The sequence below is a fragment of the Anopheles coluzzii genome, chromosome 3, assembly GCF_943734685.1.
Source record: "Anopheles coluzzii chromosome 3, AcolN3, whole genome shotgun sequence".
NCBI lineage: Eukaryota > Metazoa > Arthropoda > Insecta > Diptera > Culicidae > Anopheles > Anopheles coluzzii.
The window spans coordinates 90,860,597-90,877,728 of NC_064671.1; the positions used below are offsets into that span (position 1 = coordinate 90,860,597).

Genomic DNA, 17,132 nt, shown 5'->3' on the forward strand with positions numbered 1-17,132 from the left:
TTATGCGCCATTTAAGGCCATTGCACTAAAACGGGATTAGTCTACAGTGTGAAATGAAGACAATTTATCGAAATTTATAATAAATACCAATATTTTTTCATGATTCAAAATTAACCCTTGATGTTCAGCGATTTCAGCATTTCTCAGTCCGTCATAGAAAGCTGAAACGACCGTTAATTTGGCCAAGTTTATACGCATAAAATCCTATCTGGAAAAGGTATAACACTGTAATATTATACATACTCATTCTTAAAGAGACTGCACCACAAAATTCAACATACAAGCCATTGTAGATGTAAATTGTTTTATATACTTACCAATCGCCCGGTGTCATTGAAATGCCAAAGCGCTAGCTCACACAAAATTGCATCTGTTTCTGTAGATAATTTTTGAATTTTCATATTCAGCTTAGAACGATGAACGAAAGGCAAATTCAAGTAGTATTATATTGTGTACAATTCAAATAATTTAAACATGTTTCATCCATACCGGGAAAAAAACGTTCGGATATTAACCTCTACTCTATGCTCCTCTACGCAAACGATGCACCGTATTTTCTTTCATTCAAATGTACATTGTTTTCCAATACCCTCACACTCACTCAACTCCCCCCCAAAACGTGGAGGTGATAATTTTGTAAGCAAACTTTGTACAGTCGTACAATTTACAATTGCCAACTGACGTACGCATTTTGGATTTCACCCTACATGCCCTATATCGCTACTCCGTCTACTTGTGTTTGTGTGGGAAGGGGGCTAAGCTACGCATAATAATGATGCGTATGGCGCGCGCGTCCAAAGAAATAGAAGCTTAATCCCCCTCTGACAACGTTTACAAAATAACGCAACTAAACAGATGTAATTGGGATCATTAAAAAATAATAACTGTCTTAACGAAATTCCATCTCGATCCTACTCACTGTACTGGAGAGCTCGAGGGGGTTGTGAGAAACCCGGCAACAACAAACGCCGCAACACGCCGGGGGTGTAATTATCTGGTAATCTATGCGCCGAGGAATGAGGATAACATAAGCAAACTATAACAGCGGTTAGCGCCTATTGCCTGTCCTGTCCTGTCCTGTGATGCGTGTGTCTTCAACTTTGTGCTGTTTCTACACATATGTTATATGAGCTGTAGCATTAGAGATAGAGAGAGAGAGAGCGAGTGTGTGCATGAGAAAATGGGGAAATTACCCTCGTCGTAGCTACTACACATCCTGTGCGCACACTCTTTTCCTGCGGTGCACATTGCTAGTGTCGCGTGTACTAATCGCGATTTGTTTGTTTGTTTTTTTGGTTTCTCTTCCTGAAGATTATCAACTTTTTTGAAAATGTGAAATCTATATCACACGGTGTGGGATATACTGAGCGGCAGCACGCAGCAGTTCCGCCTGCTGCTTGCTCCTCCTCCTATCTGTCTATATCTTACACTTTTGCTCAGTAGTGGCACCGCGGTTTTGGCTAGTTTTGTCGTCCTTTTTTGTGCGTCCAAAGCCTTCAAACATAACCTATTTGAGAGAATGCCCAGAAAGTTGCTTCTGTGTCCTATAGTTTCTATCACCTTCACCACTACCACGCTTGGTCTACTTGTCTGGCTGGGAGTGTCCGCTGGGTGAGTTGGATTGGTCGTCCGTCAGGAAGCTGCCGGCTAACTGCTGCTGCCGGGTCGGTGTCTGGGACGCCGAGTGGGACGACAGTTCCGAATCGGAATCGGTTATTGCCCCACCGCCACCACCACCACCACCGCCACCGCCGTTTCCACTCCGATAGCTGCTCGGACGCATCGCATCGTAGCCGTGCAGTGGCGCAAACACTTCGATCGGCGGGTAAACGTGGTGCCGTCGCTGGCTACTCCCGCCACTGGCCGTACTCACGTAGTAGTGGTCATCGTTGTCCACGCTTCGGATGCTGGCCGAGTTGGGTGTGTTCGAAGCCGACCGCCGGTACGACCCACCGCCGCCCCCGCTCGTCGCCAGCATGTCCGACGGTGGCGACCACGTGGTCGAATAGATGGGCGACGCAAAACAGTAGCTACCGGGCCGGTGCGTATTGGCGATGTCGTAGCTCGGCAGGTAGCTGTCCGTCTGCCGCGGGTTGTAGTACGGTGAGGTTGAGGCAAAGCCGCCACTTCCACCGCCACTGCCGCCGCCGTGCGAGGGGGTCGGCGGCTGCCGGTAGCTGTAGCTCGGTGCGTACGGTGTCATCGCACCCCAGATGCAGCCGGCGGCCGACTGTGACGCGGTGACAATGTCCGTATAGATACCGCGATGGTTCTCGTACGGTGTGCCTGGGTGGTACGTGTCGCTCCATTTTGCCTGCGACGGTGTAAAATCGCCCTTAATGTAAAGCTAGTTGGGGGAAGGTAAAAAAGGTAAAATGTAAATGCCATATTGCAATTTGGTCGCTTCGCACTTGTAGATGGTGCGACAAACTACTGCTACTCACCTGGATAGGGCGCCGGAATCCCTTACTCAGATGGCGCGGTATGCCAAGCGGAAAGCTGTGACTGAAGCCCACCTCCGGGCTGAGCAGGTAGTCGTGAAAGTATTTCGGGAAGAATTCAATTTTCTGATAATTTTCAAAAATTGTTTCCTGCAAAATGAAACCATAATAAATTGATAATTCCTTCCAAAAGTTCAATAAAAACGCCTCGCTCTTCCTTACCGTAAGCTTCTTCTTCTTCTTGTAGCTCGCCCAGTTCTGTGCCTCCAGGATCAGCTTCCCGCCCGGCCGCAGATGGTTGAACATGCGCTTGAACGCCGTCTTCAGCCCGACATCGCCGTAGTTCAGATGGATCCACTTGGTCACCGAAAGGCACAGGATCAGATCGTACTGCTGCGTGTCGAAGTTGATCATCTGTTCATCCTTGAGGACGTAATTCATCTGCAAAAAAACGATAGTTTCGTATAAGATTCTTCTGTTTGTGCAAACCACCAACCCACCAAAACCACAGGCCAACTTACCGTTTTAAACCTCACATTATTCGGGAACTTGTTTTCCGGCCGACCAATATCCATCTGGTGCTCCTTCCCACTGAAGTTGCCCATCGTGACGGGGAACGAGATCGGGAAGTACTGCGACTGTTCCGGCTTGTTCCGTCGCAGATGGTGCTGCTGATGCTGCTGGTGGTGCTGACTGTTGTGATGCTGCCCATGGCGTCCCCCCTTCTGGCCGAACCGTTTTCGGCGTCGTTTTTGTCGTGCCACAACACGATTGCTGGTTTCGGCTGGCACGGCATTCGCTGGTAGTTCAGGTGGTGCTTTTTCAGCATCTTCATTGCTTGCCGCTGCTGGGTTGACCGTTTGCATGACAGTCTCTTCTGCAGGTGTCACTGAAACGCTATCTTCCGTCTCGGCAACACTCGCTGATGGTGTCGGAACAGCGACAGGAGTAGCAGCGGATGGTTCCGTGGCTCCTCCTCCTTCTTGACTAGTCGATGGCTGTGGTGCACTTACAGCAGTTGGAGCAGGATCGCTCTGCAACGGAAGCGTCTCCTTACTGGTAGCCAACTCCTCGCTTACCTCCATCTTGGTGACGGTGGCCGAAACAACCGTCGACGATTCCCGGTGACCTCGTCTGCCCGCCCCGGGCACAACCGTGCGCGGCACCCGCACGTACTTGGCCAGGTTTTTGCGCGCCTTCGCTATCAGCTTGCCGTCCACGTCGATGCCGATGGCCGACTTGGTGTGCAGCGATTTGGCGATCGCGATCGTCATCAGGCCCACGTTGCACCCAATGTCCAGCACGTCCTTGTCCCGGAAGAGGTACGCATTGCGCATGAACACCTTTAGCCGCACGTCGATGAACTCGTTCAGGCTGTGGTAGCCGTAGTAACGATCGTAGTTCCCGAAGTGATACCGGCTAGTGGCTGCCAGTGAGCTCTGTGACGGTGGAACTGTGCCCTGGGACGTCCCTTGCGTCAAGCTTAACGGTCGTTCAATCGACCCGATGCCACTACCCATCCTTCCGGCGGACGTACCCATCACATTCGCTTCATTCGATCGCCCTTCCTCCTTAACGGCAGCACCCTCATCACCCGCTTGCTTCGTATGATCCTCCAACCTGTCCGTTCGTTCGGTTTTGTGCGCCTTCTCTTGTGCCTGCCCTTCCGTACTCCGGTCTGCGCCGGTCGCAATCGTCCCATCCTCCCCATGCTGTTCGTCCGTGACAGACGTGGTGGAAAAGGTTCGGGTGCGATTCCGCCCAGCACTGCCGGCCGCCCCACTCCCACCCGCATTGGCCGGCCAGTGGGCACGCTTCCAGCCGCCCGGCTGCGGGATGACCGGACTGACGATCTTGTCCATCGAGTCCATCCGGCGCAGCTTGTTCTTGGTGCTGTTTGTACTCTCGCTCGTGCGGCGCTTCCGGCCGCCGGCACTTTCGAGATCGAGCTTCAGGTTGCGCATCACCCTGTCCCGTTCGCGCTCCTGCTCGGTCAGCAGACCGCCGGCGGAGGAGCCGGGCCGTTCCATGACAGCTGCACCGGACACGTGGTGCACGTGTCCTTGCTGTACGGACGACGACGACGACGCCGCCACTGGGCCTGCTCCACTGGTTGACGGTTGCCCGCCAAAGTGTGCCAGGTGAAAGTGGGCACCGCCCGTATCCGCATCCGGCACTGGAAGCGAGAAACGCTGCTCCCCCGCTGCTGCATCGGCCAGTTTCTGCCCGATCCCGGTAAAGGATGCTTCCTCCGCCGTCGTTGCCTCTTCTGCATCGGCAGCAACTCCTCCTCCCGCACCACCACCACTGGCTGCTCCACTGCTGGTGCCCACCAGCTCCTCGGCACCGAGCGGCGGCGGCGGCAGCTGCTCGATCGACAGCAACCCGTCGTTCCGCTCGGTGGTGGTGCGCGATTTGCGCTTGCGCTTGTTGCGCGGCCGCTGCTTGCGCTTCATCGGCGAGCAGAGCTGCATTTCGTACTCGACCGAGTCGACCGGATCGAGCAGGTGCAGCGGATCGTTGATGTTCGGCGGTATGATCACCTCGATCTTTGCCTTGTAGTGAGGCGGCGTCGGTATCGGCGACGACTTCGGCGTGACCGCGTTCTCCGACTCGTTCTGCAGGCTGTTCAGGTTGAGCGGGTCGGAAATGTTGCCGCCGAGCAGGAACTTGGTCGGCGGCACGATACACTCCTTGCGCGGTCGCTTGTCCGGCAGGAAGAACTTTGACACCGACTGGAGCCGCTTGTTGCGTACCTCCATCGGCGTGAGGTTCTGCTGCTTCGGGTGTTTGTTCTTTTGCGGGGGCATGGCGGACGACATCATCATGTTTGACCCGGCGCCCCCCTGTTGCTGGCCCGTTGCGCCCGATGATGTCTGCGATCCGGTCGATTGTTGTTGTTGCTGCTGCTGTTGCTGCTGTTGTTGTTGTTGTGCGCTGCCGGATGATGAGGATGAAGCGAGCTGGGAGGAATGGGCCAGTCCCTGCTGGTGCACCTGATGGAAGCAGCCCGGTTCCGCGGGATGCGTTTCTCCCACGTTGAGCCCCGCCGCACCCAAATCCTCTCCCCCGATACCGTTCGCTGCGTTGCCCTCCTCCATCTTTCCGATCGCTTGTGATCCAACAGCCGATTTGTCCTTTCTTCCACCTCTTGCTGGGCAGTCCTTGCCACCCGGCCCACGGCCACGGTACTTGTTCGCTTTCCATTTCTGTTGCTTTTTCTGTTTCTTGCCTCCGCCATGCTGCTGCTGCTGCAACTGTTGCTGCTGCTGCTGGAGATGGCGCTGCTGTTGAGGATTGTTTTTCCGATTATGGTTACCACATCCTCCACCACCTCCTCCTCCTCCGCCCCCTCCACCTCTTCCCTTGCCGGCACCACCTCCGCCACTCGGTTCAATCATTGAGTTCGGTGGTCGCGCTGCCCGGTGCGCATTGCACCGGCGTGTCTCTTCTGTTCGGCCATTGCCTCCACCTCCACCACCACCACCACCACCACCTCCGCTGGCATCTGCCGTCGAATCGTCTTCTGCAGCCGCTACCGAGGGTCCTTCCATCGTAAAGGGGCTTTTTCCTTAAGTTAGTCCTCTAATCCGGTGGTTATTGATTGCGATATCAAAGATCTAAGAATAAAAAAACATGAAAATGAAGAAAAAAATTAGTTAATTAGTTGGTTATAATAAAGAGGACGATTGAAATTAAGTCGTACTGAACCATATGATTCTAAAAATAGTTGTGATTCATAGTTATGCCCACTGCACGGTGCTTCATGTAAAATCATGATCGAACGAGAGACATGTGCGCAACTTATGGGGTCATACTTTCTCAAAAAGGAAGTTGGTTTATGTGAACAATTACATTACACACACCAACACACAAAGCAAAACAATTTCTTCAAGATGTCATCACTGGTACGCCAAGGGTGCTCCCGCAAAGATGCAATTAAAACGTTCGAGTTTTGCTGGCAAATGTTTATAGCGCGAAAAGGGAAGTGAGCCCGCCCTTTCTGCAGCCGCATATGCCGGAGCCAAAGGCACATGGCATTGAAAAGGCGCGATTTTAGTGTGCAGTACAAAGGTTTGCACCAAATTCGCTTTTCTAAAGGGCGCAAAACCAGTTTTTTTTTTCTTGGATTCCACCCCAAAACTAGTTGTTGCTCGTCCAGGTTCACAATTTAACCGTTTTTTTTTGGAGTTGTTTGCTAGCTGCGTTCGTATAGGGATTTGGTTGCGTATTTGTTGTTCTTAGTCACGTTTCCGAATATCGTAGTTTTCGCATTTGTGTTTATTATAGAGAAGAACTGCAGCGGCGGTTCCTTGCTTTATAAAATCTCCCATAAATCTAATTTGAAAAACACCTACAGGATGCAATAACGTATAACGTAAAACCAACACACACTATGGCTGATTTGGTTGGAGCAGTTGCCTCCTGCACATACCAACACACGCACACACACACAGAGGGCGACCAACGGAGCAAACCGATGATTGTGAGGTGTGAGCAGCAGTTGCAAACGCACATACGCTTGACTCGCGTACAGTGTGGATCAAGCTTTGCGCAGATGAAAATTTAATGAAGAAAATAGCAAATAAGCAATTCACTTTCGTGTTTGATGCAAACAATGTTTGGGCCGATCTGATGGTACAGTCGTCAACGCGTAAGACTTAATAACATGCCCGTCATGGGTTCAAGTCTCGAATAGACCGTGCTCTCATACGTAGGACTAACTTTCCTGCTATGGTAACAATAAGTCAAAGAAAGTCAAGCTCACTTCACCAGTGGGTACAGGCAGGCCTTGACCGACAACGGTTGTTGTGTCAAAGAAGAAGTGGTTTGATGCAATACAATGGATTCAAATCCAACAACACGTATGATCTAAATAATTCCCAATATTGACTAAACGGAGTCTTTTCGATGGTCTACTGTGAAGTTGATCACATGGGAATGTGACGACCCTGTAGAGCCTGCAAAGAGTAAAAATCTGCACGTTGTAATCATATTCTTCTGTGTGGCTACTATTCTATGCAACTATATCACTGCAACCAGGTAATTAAATGATTATATCACCCAAGACAATCATCTCCATCCGTAATGGAATCTTCGTGCATAGATAAACTTCTTCTTTCTGTTTGTTATGGGACGATAAACGTCAACATTGCTTCCACTGCAACTAAGCAGGCTATGTGACTGCCACATGGCATTCCATCATATCTTCCAACTGTACAACGCGATCTAAAAGTAATGAAAAATGCCAGATGAAAATATGTAATCTGGCCGGGTGAAAATACGTCAATATGAAAATGCCAGGAAAAAATTACGTTGAATGTAGGCAGAACTGGTAGTCCAAAATGAAATGCAAAAAAAAACCGTTTGATAGCAGTTGGTTTGTCGGACAGTGTGTGTGTGTATGTGCACTGCTGCTGCTGCTGCTGCTGCTGTTTGCCACTGTGCTGTATTGCCACATCCAAAACAGCACACAGGCCAATGTTTAGGAAGGGTGGTGCCTGTGGTGGCAAGGGAACAACCAAATTGGCCATCCGAACCATCGCCATGTGCGTAGCAGCATGTTCGACGAATGCGCGCACCACCGCCACGACCGTGTCGTCGTCTTAACCGGTTCCTCCTTTTTTTGTTTTCATCCCCCTCTTCCCCCCTCTTCCCTCACCCAAAACAGATCCATCAACACAGGTTAGATGGCCAGATTTTTTTTGTGTTAGTCGCCCGTTTTCTACTCTCTGTCTCTCTTCGTTGCACACACACACATGGGCAGTTTGTTTGTGTCGCCTATGGTGTTCGTCACATCTGATCCGCGCGCGTTAACGAGATGCGCGAGATGCATCTCCAGCGCAAAATTGAAAAAAAACACACACATACACAGCGATATCGAAAACTGATGGAGCGGAGTTATGTGCGTGAAGAGACAAACACACCATTCGTGTCACATCGCGCGAACAATATAATTCTGCAATCGACACGCTGTCTCGCTCGCGCTCGGACTGCGCTCAAGCAGAGCGTGCGCGCGTGTGAAGAGCACACTTTTCTGTCACTGGTAGCAATGGTGCCGTCTCGCTTTAGCATCGTTCCGCACAGTGCGGGTGCAACCGGGACGGCACCGTTGCGCGTACTCTTTCAATTTTTTATTTGCAGTAGTCCCACAGTCACCGTGGATAAATGAAGATGGGGCAATTTTTCCCATAACGGACACTGAAATATTTCTACACCCATTTTTTTTTCTCTCCACACGTAAAGCGCACAGCGCGCACACTACTAACCTTCTTCGAATTGTCAATTGTCACTGCACTGCAACTCGCGTCTACGCACGGTGAAAATGCACTCAATCGTCGGACACGGTACGGATACGCTGCCACACCACTCCTTGCGCGCTGAGCAAATGGTTTCGATATCCTCCTTTGTACGTCGGTCGGCGCGTACACACACAGGCACGCATGTTTTTCGTTGTCCTTCCCTCTCGCTCACACTGCAGTCGACCGCTTTATCGCCCGTCTCGTACGGTCCGTTGATGGAGCTCTGTTGCTTTCTCGGTTACGCGCACAGCCTTCTGTCGTATGTGGTTGTGCTGTTTTGCTCACTTGCGCGTGAAGAATGTCTGCATTTCGCTTGCACCCACTTGCGTGCGCTATCCCGTTCGTGTGCAAACAAACGCAGCCACACTGCACAGGACACACACACACTCACTCGCGTGCTCTCTCGCTCTTTTAGCTGTCGGTTGGATGTTGATCGTTTGTTTTGCGGGTTTCTGTTTTAAATGCTGATCACACATGCACTAAAATTCGGAACCCAAAATGGATGGATGGATCGTTGATACGAATCGTGTGCGTAGCACAGACGTAGACGTGCGCACAGCTTGCGCGTCTTCAGCGATTTAAACGTGCAAGAGCTTGTCTGTTTCGTTCTGTCTGCCTGCAATGACAGCAGCCGCCTGACAAGCGGTTTTTGTTCAGCTGTTATGGTTCGTTTCTTAGGAAGCCGAGGACGTTTGCTGAATTGTGATTCAAGTTTATTGTTCGTTATGTCTACTTATTTCACGTTTTGAGTGATTTGGAATGGAAATATTTGCATGAAAAATGTATCCAATTCACCAAAAAAACTAAATTTTGAATTTGGTGGTATCTTTTCACAGCTGACACTCCTGCGCCTTTTCAACTACACCCTATAAACACACTGACACGCGCAATGACACGAATTTGACAGCGCGACACACATACAACAACAAAAAAAGACGCAGCGAAGAAAACAAACAACGAAACAGGTACAACTCGGCAAAAATATATCGACGACGGTTTTGTGCACGGATCTTCACATATTTCACCACCGACTGCCGTCGCGTCGTTACGCCGCTCGACCGCAGTTACGTGCAAGTTGCAGTATTAAGTGCAGGTGCTGGCGCAACGCAACGGTACGTGCCACACGATACGACGAAAGCGCCAGGAGCGGGTGTGTATGCCGTCCTTTACGATAAGCGAAAGAAGCACTAGAAGAAGATAGGGGTTCGTGCGTGTGTGTGTGTGTTTGTGTGTGCGCGCATACCAGCTAGTGGAAATAACAAAGATATTTACCGTGAGTGGAGCAGTCCCTCTGTCGAGGAAATCAGTGAGTCGGCCGTTTTTCGAACTGCTGCACTGAAGAGGAAAAGCGGATATTCTTCCTTGCGGGAAAGTGTGGGCGTGTGTTGGTAAATAGAGAAAGAGAGAGGCCCTTTATTCTGCGGGTGAATATCCTCGGGTGCCTCGGCGCTGGGCGGTAGAAAGGAAGTGATAACAGCAAGGTGCATTGGAGCATACGCCCCCTGTGCAATCTTCCTGGCCAGGATTGTATCAGCGCCAGGAAGCGTTCAAGTGTTTAAAGATCATTTGCTAAACTTCCTTCCTAGCAGCAAACGAACACCTTCAAGTGGTGGCGCAAACATGTTTACTTTGCGAAAGCAATTCCGTATTCGAAGGCCAAAGCGAAACGATTTCACCCAGCGGGCCCGTGTTTTCGGTTGGCCGATGTGTCATCGGGGGAAAAAAGAAATCGTTTGTTATCACAATGCACGGACACACACACTCGCACCTTGTGTTAGACAGTTATGTGTGAAAAGTATCGTTACCTGTCTTCATCATCATCCCCCTCTAGCTCCAGGCGTCAAGTGTGTGTGGCCATTGTAACGACGATTGTCTTCCAATTTTCAGATCTTCCAATTTTCCTCATGCCGACTTTTGGGGCTTGGAAATTAAGGGAAGCCTTTAAAGTAAAAAAGATCGTCCTTGTACGGCGTTTGAAATTAGCACGCGAATCCTTTGATTCGTGGCCTGCTTGTGATAAAAAACACGAATGGAACAAATCAAGCACCAGGTGGCATGCCGTTTCGATCGAAATTTGATAAAAACAGCCTACCATGTTCCCGTTCCAGCACATTCTAGCCAACCGTGGGGGACCGTAAATTAAGACCAATCGTGTGAATTAGTTTCATTTTATAACAGTGTGTGTATGTACGTTTTTTTTTATTCATTCCGCCTTACACCCAGCAAGTACAGTGACGGAAAACGGAATAGGAACTTTTATCACTCTTGCACCCGAAGATTTCGCCCGTCTCGACACCATTCCGTTCTTTTACGCCTTCTATGTTCACTTCCGGTCAGGGTTTGCAACCAGCAAGAGATAGCGGTTGCAGCGGGCAACTGATATTCCCATAACTCTGCGCTTGTATGGGTGTGTGTGTCCGTGCTAAGAAAAGTGTACAGTGTGTATTGTTAATTGCATTGAATATTAATGATTTATTTCCCTTTTTTTCATTTGTTTTTCTTTACGCATCGAAAAGACTCTGGGGCGGATCGAGCTAGAGCTAAAGTCGCCAGAAGATAAGATAGAAGCCTCTCCCATCGCCCTTTTGTTGCGTGATAAACATAAGCTCGGATTTTTGGATCACTGCTGGTTTGCAATTTGAAGCGTCCAACACCGCCCCCCACCCACCCACCGGTACGAGCAGCGAGCGCGCGAAATGAGCAGGAAAAATGAGACGGAGCGGCAGAAGCAGATACAGGAAAAGTGTCAGATGCTGCTGACGAAGATGCTGCGGGACGACGACAACAAGTACTGCGTGGACTGCGACGCGAAGGGACCGCGCTGGGCGTCCTGGAATTTGGGCGTGTTTCTGTGCATCCGCTGTGCCGGCATCCACCGCAATCTGGGCGTCCACATTAGCCGGGTGAAGTCGGTCAACCTGGACAGCTGGACACCGGAGCAGGTGGTAAGTAATTGGGGAAGAGCTAGGGGTTGGGGTAGGGGGTAAAAAGCACGTGACACGGTACGGCACCGGTGGCGGAAACGTTGGTGCGTACCGTGCCCATGCGCCGTGCTGTGTGCGCTCTACCCCCCAATGGTGGCGTGTTGCCGCTATATACCCCCCACCACCACGCACATCAATCTCGGCTGTTTCTTAATTAATTGCTTTATTTCCTCCCCTCGTTCCCTACCTATGCCTATGGGGTGAGTTTTTGGGGTATGCGCCAGTATTGGTGCGCCACAACGCTCCTGTGCGTTCGTGTTGATTTTTTGGGCAAGGCTACTAGGATCAGGAGGTGAATTAATTTCACCTAATCACGTACACCTGGGAGCGATTTAGATAGAGATAAATGCTCAAATCAGACGAAAATGTCTGTACAATTAACTTTTTTTTAATTTACAAAATAATGTTTAAAGTGTAATTAAACCAACTTCTGTTAAAATAAAGCAAAATTTCTCCCTCTCGCCGTAGGTTTCCCTGGAGCAGATGGGCAACTCCCGTGCCCGGGCCGTGTACGAAGCAATGATACCGGACGGGTTCCGGCGTCCGCAGACCGATTCCGCACTCGAGAGCTTCATCCGGGCCAAGTACGAGCACAAGAAGTATCTTGCCCGGGAGTGGGTCCCACCGCCGGCCCCGAAAGTTGACTGGGACCGGGAGATCGACGAGGAGATCGAACGGCAAAAGCGCAAGAAAAAAGCTTCCTCCTCGGGTGGGGCCGGCGGCACCATCGGTTCGGTCGGTGGCTCGCTCTCCCTTTCATCGCCCGCGGACCGGAAAGCCCATTCAGCGGGTGGTGGTGCATCCAGCGCCGCCTCACCTTCGTCAGTCGGATCGGCTGTGCCAAAGCTGAAAGCCCCTGCCAGCAGTATGAAACCGTCCAGCCGGAATTCGGGTGGTGGTGCCGGTGGTTCGCTGAACAGCTCTGCTTCCTCGTCGGACGCGGCCAGTAGCCAATCGGCGGTGCAAAACACAAGCGCTGGGACGGATCTGCTCGGCCTGTCGCTTGGCGAGGGCAGTTTGACGCCGAATCACAGCAGCGCTAGCAACAAACCCGCCAACGGATTGTCGACAACCGGCGGCAGCAGCAGCAATGGGGTGGATTTGCTCGAGCGGAAAAACACCGACTCGGACGATCTGGCGAAGGTGGAGGCGGACTTTTTCAATCAAGCCGGCAGTGCCGGTGCTGGTGCGGGCGGGCTGGACGTAAGCGGCAAACTGACGAAGGACAAAATTATGGCCCTTTACGGATCGGCCCCGAGCAGTGGACCGACGCCGCTCGGCAGTGGGTTCGGCGGACCGGCGGCGGGTGGTTTCGGTGGATTCCAGCAGGCCGGCAGCACGTTCCCGCCCGCCAACGGGGCCGGTATGATGCCGGCGAACGCGTTCGGTGCGTTCCAAACGTTCCCGACCGGTGCCGGACCACAACCGCCGCCCGGACAGTACGCGATGATGGGTGCGGGCGTACCGCCGCAGATGGTGTTCCACAGCAACAATGGTGCGATGGGTGGTGCTCCCGGCGGCATGATGGCACAGCAGGGCGCGATGTTTAACGCACAGCAGGTTGGCGTTCCGCCGATGGTTCCAGCGTACGGTGCGATGGCGGGCCAGTACGGTGCTGCCAGTGGTTTCCCGCCCATGATGGGTATGCAGCCCCCCCAGCCAGGGCAGGTAATGGGCCCGGGAGGAGGCGGAGTGGCTGCGTTTGCTAACTTTCCTAAAGCCGTCCCTCCGCAGCAGCAGCAGCAGCAACAGCAGCAAGCGCAAGACAAGCTAAGCAATCAGTTCGGCACGATGAATCTGCGGGACGTGTGGCAATAAGTGGAGAACCGTGGACCTTAGCAATCCCCTCGGGGCCGACTAACTTATCTAGAGCCTCCACACACACGCGCGCGCGCAGCCCCCTATTCCCCGTCCGAAAGCCAAAAGCAGTGGAAAAAACGATAAAAAACCCAGTTTAAAGCACCGAAACCGTTAAGCGGGTGGGGGAAGGAACCTAAAAACACTATCACAACAGGAAGCAGGAACGGGGAAGTAAAATGGTGCGAGCGAGCGAGCGGGGGGCGCGCAGATTGTAGGGCAATTACACTTATTTAGCTAAACGAAACATGAGAATGAAAACTATGGAAAAGCATAAGCAGAATCACAAGTATATATATATATAAATATAATAGTAGGTTAGTGTTGAACCATACCCAACCCCTCCCCCCTCTCCTTCCTTCTCCTGCTGGCATGATGCCCCGCCATCGTTTCGTCTGTGTGTGTGTACACTCTTGTTCGTTTAGAAGGATAATCCTTCGTAGTCGTATTGACTTTCCTTTTCCATTCCGTCGGTGACTCACTGCGAAAGGGTTAGAAATAGATATATATACAGGAAAGGAGGGTGCACGATCAAGACAGGGATGAAAATACTATACTATTACTGCGACCGTATTCGCACCGTCGCATTCAGGGTATCAGGAAGACAAATATTGACGCAGCGGTTCCTTTTCCGAGAGTTTTTTTTGTTTTCTGCTGTAACCGCTACTATTTTGAATTCAAAGAAGAAACATAGAGCTACTGTATACATACACATATTATGGTATTACTTACATCGCGGATGTTGGCTGTGTGTCTGATGTTGGGGGGCGCAAGTGGAGAAAATCAAGGGAAAATGCGTACACTACTGTATAACGAATGGGGTATGGAAGATGGAAGCGAACGGAAGCAACCCGAACGATGTGCAAGAATTCGTTTAAGTAAAAGGCAATTTTAAACTACATGTCCATGCCCCAGCCCACACACACACACACACACAGGGAGAATGAGAGGGATGGAAAGACACAGGGTTGCATAAAAGCTGTATTTCTCACAATGTGTTTGCGTGTCTAGAGTATTCTAATTGGGAATGCAGGAGGGGTGGTTTTGTGAAGATGCAGTACCGGGCGACCCAGTCATAGGAGGAGCATCAGCTCAGAAAGCACGTGTCCGTGTGGATGTCGCTGCAGCATGGAAGCTATATTTTAGGGAATAATTAAAAGAAAGAATGACGTGAATACGATCCGATTCATCCATACCGACGATAGCGTAATCGGACCGGGCTAGAAGTATTTCCTTTTCTCCCCATCCCTTCCCCACCTTCCCCTATCCAACCCCCCTCAAATGGGCATATGTGCTGCGGTTAATTGTATTTAGTTGTGGAAATAAATCGATCGATTGCGAAACACTTACATCTGTGGAATCTTTCAAAGCTTTCAGTCCCTTAATTGCTATTTCCGGTTGCTTCTTTCCTTCTTTTGTACGTTTTCCATTTTAGTTTGCCTTCGATTCTGCGTACGATTTCATTTTTATTTCTCAAAACTACCAGTTTCTTATAGTTCTGTATGTTTTACAAATATGCTTCACCTTCCACCGGACAAGCTCGGCCAGAGTGGACACACGGTGCAGCGACTATGACTATTCAATGTTACAGAATATTGTTCGTCCTGTACACCATTTGCGTTCCTCAGATAGTGTTGCGCTGTTGTCTGTAATGCATGAGTGTGTGTGTGTGTGTGTGTGTTTGCACGAGGTTACCAGGAGACTTAAAAGACTCGCTTAAAAGCTGCCCAACCCGAGCGGTTTCCGGCCCGGCCACTGTTCCTTGGCATACTTCTTCTTCTTCGGCTCATCCGACGTGTCCGGTTGCTTCTCCCCGGCTTTGGCTGAAAGCAGAAAGGAGTGAAAATACAATTAGCATCGCACGACCGACTACTTGGATTGTCATTGTTTTGCTTACCAGCAGCGTTCATGCCACTACCGGACGCAGTCGCACCCGGTACGGCGAACATCGGCACCGAGGTGGACGGCTCACGGACCTGCGGCGGTGCCGGGTTGACGTCCGGTGCCGGATTTGGCAACAGTATGCCCAGCTTGGTCGACAGCCCGCTTGGTGTCGTGTCCATGTCGAAGCTTCCGAAGCCACGCCCATCGGAGGACGAACTGGCTCCTGCGCCACTACTTCCCGCACCACCACCACCATCAACCGGATCGATTCCGTGGTAAAGGCTGGTCGGTGCGCTCCCCTGCGCCTGACCGTGACCACCGCCCGTCAGCGAGTGGTGATGGGAGTGCAGATGGAACCCACCGGCTTTCATGCCGCTGGTCGATGGTGACGTCACAATGCCCATGTTGTTCTGCACCTCCATCTTGGCACGCTTGGCCGACACCGGCACGACGGTGGACTGGATGAGATTGCGGAACCGGCCGATCGATGGATCGATGTCTTCCGGGTTGATGATGATTTCGTCCTCGTTGAACGCGACCCCTTTCCGCTTGTTGCGCTTGTTCTTCTTGTACGAGCTGCCGCCGGTACTGCCCGGTCCGCCGGCACCGCCCGCCCCACCGACACTGCCACCGTCGTCCGCGATGCCGAGCATCGAGATGCGCCGATTGTGGGCCGTATTGTATTCGGTTAGATTCTACAAAAAAACCAGAAAGAGAGTAATATGCAACGACAAATGGCCGTCAAATGGTGTGTTCCTTACATCGAGTTCGGTTTGACTTTCTGGCAACCCGAGAAAGGTGCCGTCGCTGATGTCCATCATCGGTATGTCCTCCATGATGTTGGTGCGCGACCCGACGGTTGGCCGCTCGCGCAGTATGTAGTGGCGGGTGGAGGCACCGAAGCTAAACTGGCTGTTGATCTGCAGCTGGGTCGGTTTGTTGGCCTCCAGGCGGACCGAACCGATGAACGTGCCGTGCGCTAAAGCGAGGTAGCGAGAATTGACCAACAACATACACTCACTCACACACACACACAGAGGGAAACAGTGGGGACTTACTGCTGCCGAGGTCGACTAGGTAAGCGATGTGAAGATGCTTGTGGTAGACGAAGGCGGCGTGGACCCGCGAACAGGAAGCATGGTCGATGCAGAAGTCGTTCATCTGCGGATTACGCCCGAACAGGTAGCATCGCTTTTCGTCGATCATCAGCTTCTGGACGAGCTTGTCCTCCTTCATCACATCCAGATGCAGACCGGTCGGTGGCTTTCCGGCCCTGTGAGGACAGAAGCAAAACAAAACCAACGCGTAAGGAAAGTGTATCGTCCAACCGTTGTACGCGCTGCCAGATGTTGTTCGGTGGCGCTCAACTAAACAACATCCCACACCCCGCGCTCGCTTACCAAGATGGAATATCATAGTGATTGGACATTGGCTTTGGAAGGAGGGGGAGTTTATCCAAAGGTTTCGTTTGATTACGGCGCACGTTGACTTTAGATGGTTGTACTCTCTACGGCAGCACTGGTGCCGGAAAACAACATTATTAATTAAATAATACTTCCCGAGAGTGCACCAATACACAGCGTACGATTGTTTTTCTCCAATTGCTTCAGCTGGCCAGGTAGGATCAGAAGTGCAATGTGACAGATCAACGAAAGGCTGGTGTT

General features: G+C 51.3%; 3 protein-coding genes across 9 annotated transcripts; 1 reads left to right on the plus strand and 2 right to left on the minus strand.

Annotated features, from left to right (window-relative positions):
• Positions 1 to 432: 432 nt before the first annotated feature.
• Positions 433 to 9,364, minus strand: LOC120954966 (7SK snRNA methylphosphate capping enzyme bin3). Its single transcript, XM_040375345.2, has 5 exons — positions 8,711 to 9,364; positions 2,963 to 6,061; positions 2,664 to 2,882; positions 2,445 to 2,591; positions 433 to 2,347 (listed from the first exon to the last, which is right to left on the minus strand). Exons 2-5 carry the CDS (start codon positions 5,993 to 5,995, stop codon positions 1,583 to 1,585), a joined length of 4,164 nt encoding a protein of 1,387 aa, XP_040231279.2. The 5' UTR covers positions 5,996 to 6,061; positions 8,711 to 9,364; the 3' UTR covers positions 433 to 1,582.
• Positions 9,365 to 9,654: 290 nt separating this feature from the next.
• Positions 9,655 to 14,933, plus strand: LOC120954967 (stromal membrane-associated protein 1). Of its 7 annotated transcripts, none has more exons than XM_040375347.2 (3): positions 9,655 to 9,893; positions 11,260 to 11,688; positions 12,196 to 14,933. In XM_040375347.2, the coding sequence occupies exons 2-3, from the start codon at positions 11,440 to 11,442 to the stop codon at positions 13,543 to 13,545; spliced, it is 1,599 nt and encodes a 532-aa protein (XP_040231281.2). In that variant the 5' UTR covers positions 9,655 to 9,893; positions 11,260 to 11,439; the 3' UTR covers positions 13,546 to 14,933. The 7 variants fall into 7 exon arrangements, with proteins under 7 accessions (XP_040231281.2, XP_049465390.1, XP_049465392.1 ...); XM_049609433.1 differs by having other exon boundaries at positions 9,655 to 9,855; XM_049609435.1 differs by having other exon boundaries at positions 9,682 to 9,708.
• Positions 14,934 to 15,030: 97 nt separating this feature from the next.
• On the minus strand, positions 15,031 to 17,095 carry LOC120954969 (nuclear inhibitor of protein phosphatase 1). Its single transcript, XM_040375352.2, has 5 exons — positions 16,869 to 17,095; positions 16,527 to 16,741; positions 16,230 to 16,447; positions 15,482 to 16,163; positions 15,031 to 15,407 (listed from the first exon to the last, which is right to left on the minus strand). The coding sequence occupies exons 1-5, from the start codon at positions 16,895 to 16,897 to the stop codon at positions 15,301 to 15,303; spliced, it is 1,251 nt and encodes a 416-aa protein (XP_040231286.2). The 5' UTR covers positions 16,898 to 17,095; the 3' UTR covers positions 15,031 to 15,300.
• Between the last annotated feature and the right edge of the window lie 37 nt (positions 17,096 to 17,132).

Coding starts and splice junctions, on each gene's coding strand:
- LOC120954966 (XM_040375345.2), bottom strand. CDS start 5,995: ATGGAAGGACCCTCGGTAGCGGCTGCAGAAGACGATTCGACGGCAGAT. Junction 2,592..2,663: donor AGAAGAAGAAGAAGCTTACG/GTAAGGAAGAGC, acceptor TTCATTTTGCAG/GAAACAATTTTTGAAAATTA. Junction 2,348..2,444: donor GATTCCGGCGCCCTATCCAG/GTGAGTAGCAGT, acceptor TCCCCCAACTAG/CTTTACATTAAGGGCGATTT.
- LOC120954967 (XM_040375347.2), top strand. CDS start 11,440: ATGAGCAGGAAAAATGAGACGGAGCGGCAGAAGCAGATACAGGAAAAG. Junction 11,689..12,195: donor GCTGGACACCGGAGCAGGTG/GTAAGTAATTGG, acceptor CTCTCGCCGTAG/GTTTCCCTGGAGCAGATGGG.
- LOC120954969 (XM_040375352.2), bottom strand. CDS start 16,897: ATGTCCAATCACTATGATATTCCATCTTG. Junction 16,742..16,868: donor CACTATGATATTCCATCTTG/GTAAGCGAGCGC, acceptor CTGTCCTCACAG/GGCCGGAAAGCCACCGACCG. Junction 15,408..15,481: donor TAGTGGCATGAACGCTGCTG/GTAAGCAAAACA, acceptor TTCTGCTTTCAG/CCAAAGCCGGGGAGAAGCAA.